This window comes from Penaeus japonicus, unplaced genomic scaffold, assembly GCF_977035675.1.
Source record: "Penaeus japonicus unplaced genomic scaffold, GWHDUDI00000001_assembly GWHDUDI00000012, whole genome shotgun sequence".
Classification (NCBI taxonomy): Eukaryota; Metazoa; Arthropoda; class Malacostraca; order Decapoda; family Penaeidae; genus Penaeus; species Penaeus japonicus.
Window position 1 is genome coordinate 40,393,748 of NW_028234414.1, and position 10,000 is coordinate 40,403,747.

General features: G+C 42.4%; 1 protein-coding gene across 1 annotated transcript in view; it reads left to right on the top strand.

Moving 5' to 3' along the window:
- Positions 1-10,000, top strand: part of LOC122267600 (uncharacterized) — a 120,898-nt gene that overhangs the window by 96,170 nt on the left and 14,728 nt on the right. The window contains exon 11 of the mRNA XM_086542794.1: positions 9,971-10,000. This exon is cut by the window's right edge and continues 73 nt beyond it. Coding sequence (XP_086398920.1) covers positions 9,971-10,000 — 30 coding nt within the window. The remainder of the gene's footprint in view (positions 1-9,970) is intronic.

Here is a 10,000-nt window from a genome sequence, read left to right on the forward strand (position 1 = left end):
CCTCCTCCTCTCTCCCTGCAAATCGTCTCTCATTCTCCGTCACTCTCACTCACGCCGTCCTTTCTTCTCTCTCTCTCTTTCTTTCTCTCTAAATAAATAAATAGATAAATAAATAGATAAATATATAAATATATAAATAGATAAATAAATGCTGTATACATATGCACAGTAGATATCCATTGTATTTATAGTTTTAGTATCCCATATTCCTTCACACCCTTCTCTGCTACTCTCTCCTCTTTCATTGCTCTCTCATCTAGCTCTTTATCCTCTCCTTCCCTTCTCTCCCTCCCCTTCCCTCCATCACCCTAATCCCTTCACCCTGCTCCCTCTTCACATACTCTACCCTCCCCCTCCCTCACCACTGCCCTCTCTCCCTTCTCCTCCTATGCTTCCCTATTCCATTCCCTTCCCACGAATGCTTCCTCTCCCCTTCCCTCTACCCCCCCCCTCCTTCCAATTTGCCTTCTTCCTTCCAACTGCCCTCCCTTATTATCCTATCCATCCTCCTTATCCTTCTTCAACCTCCCTCTATCGAACTTCCCTTTCTATCCTCTTTCCTTCCCCTTTCCCATCCTTCCATTAGGTCTACTTAACTATCCCTCTCCTTCCCTTTCCCAAACCTCTCTCTATCCATTCTCCCTTACTACCCTCTCTTCTTATCCTATTCCCCCTCCTTCTCCTCCCCCTCTTCCCTCCTCCCACCCTTCCTTGCGATCCCCCTCCGTCCCCTTCCTTATCCTCCCTCCTCCCTCCCCCCTCCTCCCTTATTACCTCCTCCTCTCTCTCTTCTTCTCTCCCCCCTTTCCCTTCCCCTACCTCCCTCACCGCTCCCGTCTCCTCAACCCCATCCCTTTGTCTTTCCTTTTCCCCCTCCCTTTCCATCCCTTCCTCCCTCCCCTCCCCCCATTTCCCCATTTCGCCCTCCACCCCCCCTCCTCCTCCTCTCTCTTTTCTTCTCTCCCCCCTTCCCTTCCCTTCCCTCCCCTCCCTTCCCTCCCTCACCGCCCCCGTCTCCTCAACCCCTCCCTCCCCTCCCATCCCACCTCCCTCCCTTCCCACCCCCCTCCTCCTCTCACTCTTCTTCCCTCCCCCCTTCCCATCCCTTCCCTTCCCCTCCCTCCCTCGCCGCCCCCGTCTCCTCAACCCCCTCCGTCCCCTCCCCTCCCCTATCATCCCACCCCACCACCTCCCCATTGGTTAACCTTTTGCATCCACGAGGAATGAGGAAATTTCGATGTAATGTCATCAGCCTCTCCATTGTCCCGCGCTGGGAGTTATGGCGGCCTGAGCGGGTCCCAGTCTCGCACTCTGAATTACAAATTACTGTCCTTTCTCGCGCCGAAATTTAAGGCCTGCGGAATTTGGGCCTTGTGAGCGTGACCTCGGAAAATCAGGCTGTAAGCTGAACCGACCCTCGTAAAGCGGCGAAGTCGGTAAACCTCGGAGAGATTAAAGGTAATGAGATATCAAGCTGAGAAATGGCGCGCACCTGCTTTCTATTCCGCAGCGATGGTCGAACGAGGTCTCCCGAAAAAAAAAGTATTTCTCTTGCTGTAGTTACTCATTAATGAAATGATAATCAAAGCTAGATATATGAATTAAAGAAAGGAGAATAAGATGAAGAATGATGTTCCAATAAAAATGAAAACAAATCTAAACAAAATGACATAATCGAAGGACAGTAAACATTTAGACCAAATTTAGCAGATAAACAAACAGATGTCGACGCATTGTCGTTCGCGTAAGGCTGGATTCACGCGGATTCACGGAACTAATCAGATCATTCGTTTCTGTAAACCGTTCGGAAAACAATGGACATGGCGGAATTCTGAGGTGATTTCCGATTGAATTATCTCTGCCTCATTTTACTCTTTCTTTCTTTTTGTTCTTTATTCGTAGTCTTTCGTTCTTTTTGTTTGTTTGTTTTCTGTCACTCCTGCCCTCATTCTCTCTTTTTCTCTTTCTCTTTCCCTCTCTCCTTTCTCGCAATTCTCTCTCTCCCTATCTATCTCTCTCTCTCTCTCTCTCTCTCTCTCTCTCCCCTCACTCTTCTCTCCTCTCGTCCTCACTCCTCTCCTCCTGCTCCAATCCTTCGCGTCTTTCTCTCTTTCTCTCTCACTCTGACCTCCTCTCTCCTCCTCCTCTCTCTCTCTTCTCTCTCCTCTCACCTCTCCTCTTCCCCTCTCTCCCTCGCATCACCTCCTCTTTCTCCTCCCCCTCATCTCCTCTCTCTCTCCCTCTCTTCGCTCTCCTCTCTCCTCCTCTCTCACTCCTCTCCTCCTCCCTCTCCTCCCTCTCTCTCTCTCTCTCCTCCTCATCTCCTCTTCTCCCGTCTCTCTCTCTCTCTTCTTACTCTCTTCTCTTTAATCTGTCTCTCTCTCTGTCTCTCTCCTCTCTCTATCCACTCCTCTCCCCTTCCTCCTCCCACCCCCGTCCTTCCTCCCTCCTCTCTCCTTCCTCTCTCTCTCCTCTCTCTCGCCTTCTTCCTCATCCCCATCTCGCCCTCCCCCCCCCCCTCGTCTCCCTCTCTCTCTCATACTCTCTGCTCTCTCTCTGATGTCCTCTCTCTCCTCGTCTCTCTCTCGCCTCTCGTCCTCTCTCTCTCCCTCCCTCTCTCACGCTCTTCTCTTCTCTCCTTTCTCGTCTCACATCTATCTTCTCTCTTCTCCTCCTCTCGCTCTCTCTCCAACCCCCACCACCCCCTCTTCGCCTCCCCTCTCATCTCCTCTCCTCCTCTCTCTCCGTCTCTCCTCTACCTCTCCTACTCTCCTCCCCTCACTCTCCTCCCATCCTCCCCTCGCTCCTCGGTCTCTCCCACTCTCTCTCCTCTCTGTCTTCCTCTCTAGATCTCTGCTAGCTTCTCTCTCTCTCTTCTCTCTCTCTCCTTCCTCTTCCCATTTCCTCTCTCTCTCTCTCTCTCTCTCTACTCTCTCTCTCTCTCTCTCTCTCTCTCTCTCTCTCTTTCTCTCTTCCCCATCTCTCTCAAATCGGTCCTCTCGTCTCTCTCTCTCCTTCTCTCCAGCCTTCTCCCTTCTCATCTCTCCCTCTCTCCCTTTTCCTTTCTCCCTTACTCTCATCTCTCTCACTCCTCTCCCTCTCCTCCTCTCCCTTCCTCTCTCTCTCTCTCTCTCCTCATCCTCTCTCTCCTCTCTACTCTTCTCTCCTCTTCTACCTCATCACCCTCAAATCTCTCCCTCTCACTCCTCTCTCTCCTCTTCTCTCTCTCTCCTCTCCTCAACCTCCCTCCCCCTCTCTCGCTCTCTCTCTTCTCTCTCCTCTTGCTCTCCTCTTCCTCATTCGCGTCCTCTCTCCTCTCTCTCTCTCCTCTTTTCCCCTCTCATTCTCGATGCTCTCTCTCTTCTCCATCTTCTCTCCTCTCTCCTATTCCTCTCCCCGCTTCTCCTCTCTCTTCTCACTCTCTCTCCTCTCTCTTCCTCTCTCTCTCCCACTCTCCTCATCCCCTCTCTCCTTCTCTCTCTCTCTCTCTCTCCTGTCTTCTCCCCCCCCCCCCTTCCTCGCTGCTTCCCCCCACTCTCCCTCTCCTCTCTCTCTCCATCTCCCTCCTTCTCTCCCTCTACTCCCTTTCTCCTCACCATGCACTCCTTCCCTATAAACTTTCTCTTTTCCTCTCTCACTCTCCCTATCTTCACTCTCTTCCTCATTCTTTCTCTCACTCTCTCTCTTTCACACATAATTATTATCAATGTACTAGTTTTGATATGAAGAATTATTGCTTCGATTATGTAATTACTAATGACAATTGCCACTTTCATTATCCTTATCATTCCATTATCATTGTTATTGTTTTTGAGTAATATCATTCTTGTTATTACGATCAGCTTTGTTATCATCATCTTGTCACGATTGTCGTTAGATAACTAATGTTATTTTTTCTGCTTCTGCTTCTGTTGTTTTCATTAGTGTTGTTATCATGATAATGAAAAGAAAAATATTAATAATGATAATCATGATGATATTGATATTGATAATAATGATAGCAAATATGATAACAATATTGATAATGGTTATAATGAAATTGATAATAGTAATGGAAATGATAATGATAATAAAGACAGTGGTAAAAATAATCATAATGAGGGTAATGATGATGATAAGTAAATAAGATAATGATTATAAGTATTATGATAGTAAAATGATTATAAGAATATCACTGATAACGATAATGATAATGATAATGTTTATAATGACATCATTATTGTTATAATAACAACGATTATGAAGATAACAATAATGGAGAATAATGAAGATGATAAAGATGATAATGATAATACTGAAGATAATAATGATTATGATAGTGATAATAATTGCGATGATTATATTCATGATGACTATAACAATTGAATTATTAATGATAATGATAATAATGACATTGAATAATAGTTTGATAATGATAAAGAAAATAATGATGATAATGGTGAAAGGAAAAAAATATGATAATGATATTGATAATAATAATGGTTATTGTGAGAAAGGAAAAATATTATGATATTAATAATAATAATGGTATTGTAAGAATGATGATAAATGGTAGTAACAAAAACAGTAATTCGAAGAACGAGATAATAAGGATCACAATGATAATGTTAATGATGATAATGAGCATCAGAATCATGACAATAATAACAACAACAGTAACATTAATGATGATGACGATAATGATAATGATAATTAGTATAAGGATAATAACAATAATGACAATAATAATGATAATGATAGTAACAATAACAATATTGATGATAATGATAATGATAGTAACAATAACAATATTGATGATAATGATAATGATAGTGATAATAATTTTGATAATGATGATGGTACCTACAAAACGAATAATAATGATGATAATTATAACATCAATGATGATAAAGAAAATTATTACGATTGTTAATCATTATCCTTATTATTATCCTTCTATGATATATTCTGATGACATTCATTTGATATAATGTTGCAATAATTTCGGCATTAAAGCATCATTATCATTATTTTCATCATGTTTGATCATCAATATAATTATCGATATTAATGTTTTGTTAATATTACTATTGTTTTTCCTCATATGTTGTTGTTTTTGTTCTTGTCATCATCACCATCATTATGATCATCATCATTGTCATCATCGTCACATCATCATCATCATCATTATCATCATAATCAGTCATCATCATCATCCCCAATCAACATAATTATCATCATCATCATCATCAGTATCGTTATCCTTATCATCATATTTACAATCATCATCGTCATCATCACCATCACCAATCATCATAATTATCATAATCACCATTACCCCCGTTCTTTTTATCTGTAACGATATTTATAGTTGTTATTAGTAACACCATTACCACGACTAATAACTCCTTTATCATTATTCTTATCATTATTATCATCTTTCAATCATCATCTTTATCGACATATCATTGTCATTACCTTTACCATTAGTAAGAAGTCACGAGTTAATATAAGTAGAAAAAGGTTTAATTGAGACTAAATTATTTCATAATTCAAGAGATTGACGCTTTTCGATAATCTGGTCCTCAGACCTACATGTAATTAATTATATGATTGTGAGGACGATATAACTGATTAATTACATCTCTTGCATTGTGATCTTATTCAGTCTCGTTTCTTTTCTTTGTGAAATTATTATTCATTCATTATTTCATTATCATTTATGTATATATATCTTTTTCTTTTCTTTTCTTTTTCTTTTTTCTTTTTTTTTCTATATCTCTCAGAAAGAACACTAAGGAGAAAGGAACACTAAGAAATTATTATTCATTCATTATTTCATTATCATTTATGTATATATATATTTTTTCCTTTTCTTTTTTTTTTTTTTTTTAATTCTATATCTCTCAGAAAGAACTCTAAGGGAATGCATTTTGATAATCTGTTTTGTTTTGATTTATTGCATACACCTGCTTGGAACGTCTGAAATAATGAATATACATATATAAAAGAATATCATCAATTAAATAAATGAATGAAGCGAAGAAAAAAAACACAAAAAAACACAGATAGTCAAACACGAAACAGAATATTACGTAAAAAAAAAAAAAAAAAAAAAACAGAGCGCATGACAAGAACGGTAATAATAATGATTAAATGTGATAAAGTACAGGAAAATAAACGTGATAAAAGGGGGGCAACTGGGCCTCATTAAGGGGAGGTTATCGCTTAGTAGGGCCAGGGAAAGAGGTTGGGGGAGGGGGGGAGAGAAGGGGAGGGGAGGGAAAGGGGTAGAGGAAGGGAAACCGGGCCTCATTCAGGAAAGGTTATCGCTTAGTATGGCCAGAGAAAGAGGTTGGGGGAGGGGAGGGAGGGGAAGGGAGGGGAGGGAAAGGGGTAGAGGAAGGGAAACCGGACCATTATGGGTGACAAAGGGATGCGAGTATTTGGAGAGGGTGGAGAGGGGGTGGAGGTGAAAGAAGAGGGGATATGGGGGTGGGGGTGAGGGTTGGGGGTTGGGGGGGTTGTAGAATTAAGATAGGGGTGAATGGGTGGGCTTAGGGAGTCAAGAGGAGGACGGAGGGGGAAGGGGAAGGTGGGGGAAGGGGAAGGGAGGGAAGGGTAAACAGGTAGGCATGGTGGTAGTGGTGGTGGGTGGGTGGGGGGGGGAGGGGAGGAGGGGGGAGGGGGGAGGGATAGTGAGTGAAAAGGTACGATAGGGGGGGGGGGGGGGGGGGGGGGGGGGGGGGGGGGGGGGGGGGGGGATGCGTGTGAAGCAGAGTCGAGTATAAAAGATTAGGGTTTAGTTAACACTCAGGGAATTATACAAACGAGGGGAAGGCGCCATCACGAGGAAACAGAGAACGAAAGAGAGGGGAGGAGAAGGAGAGCAAGAGCTAAGAGAGGGAGTGGAAGAAGGAAGTAGGCTAAAAGGCAAGAAATGCTATCACCCAAAAAAGAAAGAAAGAAAAAAAGGAAAAAAAAAAAAAAAAAGAAAAAAAAAAAAATAAAAAAAGATCACAAAAAAAACCAGATAGTGAAAAAGAAGAAGAAGAAGAGGAAGAAGATAGCGAAGAAGCAGAAGAAGAAGAAGACTAAAGAGAGAAGAAGAATAAGCTTTATGAAGAAGAAGAAGGAAAGGGGGAAAAAAAGGGGGGGAAGGCAGAATAAAAAGTAAAGAAAGAATGAAGAAGAAGAAGAAGAAGAAGAAGAAGAAGAAGAAGAAGAAGAAGAAGAAGAAGAAGAAGAAGAAGAAGAAAAAGAAGAAGAAGAAGAAGAAGAAGAAGAAGAATGAAGAAGGAGGAAGTCGTCTCGGTAATAAAGCGCAGGTGATCGAATTAGATCGCCTATTACGACCGAACGAGGGAAATCGAGGGTCCATTTGGCCTCTCACTCGAGACTAACATTGATACAGGGAAGAGTTTTCCAAACTTTTCCAAGCTGGCGCCCGCACCCTTGGCCTTTAGGGGGATTCCTAGCGCCCCCCTCCCCCTCTACTCTCTACCCCGTACCTCCACCCCTCATACTCACATTTTTTTTTTTTTTTTTGGTATGGTTAAAATGAAAAAGTTAAATATTACTTAACTGCTCCTAATGCCACCCTGGAGCCTTTTGCCTCCCCCCCCAACCCCCACCCCCGTATCTTTCCATCGCCCACTTTGGGATCCATTGATATAGAGAAACGGACTCGGATTTCCGTGAGCTCGTCTGGGTCTCTGAAAAAATAGATAAAAAAGGAATAAAATAAAAAAAAACAGTTTTTTTTCCATATTCGAATGTTATTTGATTTGAATTCATGAAATATATTTCCCTTGCTTCAGTTTATGTATATTTTGATCTTATCATTTCTATGTTCCTAACTTTATTGATTTACCTACCGATTTATTCCAATAGCTGTTCCCCTTCTAACATTCTTAGACTTTCTTCATCCTTCTCATTAACATAACCAATTTCATAATGAAATTACAGAACTTTTTCACCACATTTTTTTTCTTTTCTTTTTTCTTTTTAGAAAATTGTCGAGTGAGCTCGTGAGAGATGAGAGTCCGTCCGAGCTGAGAGTAGGACTTGGTGAGTTAGAGTACCCGTTTAAGAGAGAGAGAGACGAGTCGGAGAGTCGTGCAGAGAGAGAGAGAGAGTAGAGAGAGAAAGAGAGAGAATGCGAGAGAGAGAGAAAGAGGAGAGAGAGATGAGAGAGATTGAGCGGACGATAGAGAGAGATGATGTAAGTAAACGTTCGAGAGATTTAGGAATAGAGAAGAGAGGAGATCGAGTAGAGAGTAGCGTGAGGGGAGTGAGCGGAGGGATCGAGACGGCGAAGAGGAGCGTGACCAGAGAGTGAGTGAACCGGAGACGAACGAGAGAAGACGAGAGATGAACCCGCATAGAGATGCGAGAGGATGAGCGAGAGACGCAGCGCTGAGGAGAAGAGTGTGAGAGAGAGAGAGAGGAGTGAGAGAGTCGTGCGATGTCGAGGCCTTAGATCGAAAAGAGACGGCGAGGGAGAAACGAGAGAAACGAGAGGTGAGGACGTGCAACGACTGCGTAAAGCGTACGGTCGAGGAGAGAGAGAGAGACGTCGAGAGAGAGAAGAAAGGATGAAGAAAGAAAGAAGGAAATGAAGAATGGAGAAAAGTGGCTGAGCTAGAGAGAGATGAAGAAGGGATGGAGGAGAGGGAGAGAGCAGTGCTAGAGATGCTTAGAGAGAGATGAGAGAGAGAGGAGGAGAGAGAGCATGAGGAGAGATGCGAGAGAGACGAGAGAGAGAGAGGATCAGAGATGAGAGAGAGAGAGGGCACAAGCCGATGGAGAAGAGTAGTTGAGAGAGGAAGAGTGAGGATACGAGGAATTGATGCTGATGCAGACGAGAGTGGAGGATGAGGTTATGAGAGAGAGAGAGAGAGAGAGAGAGAGAGAGAGAGAGAGAGAGAGCGAGAGCGAGAAAGAGAAAGAGAGAGAGAAAGAGAACAAACAAGAGCAGAGCAATTTGGTTAATGCTCTCTCGACCTGCGTCAACGCCCGTGATAAAATTGTTATTGTTGGGCGTATAAACCCACCTGTGACTGGTGTCGCCCTTTGATTCATGGCAAAGTTAGGTGCTGTTGTTGAGGATAACGACAGCGGACACAACTGTGGAATCGCTATGGTCATTTGTACGGTTCTGTTCGCTGCTGTTCATTACTCAATGTTTTTCACAGCTGGTTCGATTTTTGGCTTTTATCATTTTTGTTGAGGACCTGAGCTTATATATGTGTGTATATGTATGTATATATATCTATATAGATAGATAGATAGATAGATAGATAGATAGATAGATAGAGATATATATGTATATATATATTTATTTATTTATTTGTTTATATGTATATATATACATATATAAATCTATCTATCTATCTATCTATCTATCTATCTATCTATCTATCTATCTATCTATCTATCTATGCATATCTTATATATATAATATATATATATATATATATTAGAAATATATTCTATATATATATAGATATAGATTTACATATTTGGCGTTGGCTGTGCACCTTGCTGTGTAACTTAAAACTCTCTCTACCGCTACACAACCACTCACACACACTCACACACCAAGAGAGAGAGAGATGACCTCTGAAGAGATTGTGAGAGAGAGACTATGGAGACAGAGAGAGAGAGAGAGACAGAGAGAGAGACAGAGAGAGAGAGAGACAGAGAGAAACAGAGAAAGAGAGAGAAAGAGACAAACAGAGCGAAGCAAAGACAACACAACCACACACAAAACTTCTCACCACACACAGCATTAACACTCATTCCTTCATATCATACACCCTTCCCTATCAACCTATCAACCCTACCTACCCATCCATTAATCATTATCTTCTTCATCATCTCTTATCCGCACACACGCGGGACAAAAATATGACGCAATGTTCTCATCCCTCCCCTCCCCTCCCCTCCCCTCCCCTCCCCTCCCCTCCCCTCTTCTCCTCCTCTTCAGGATTTTCTCAAGAGTCTGCAGGACGGAAAG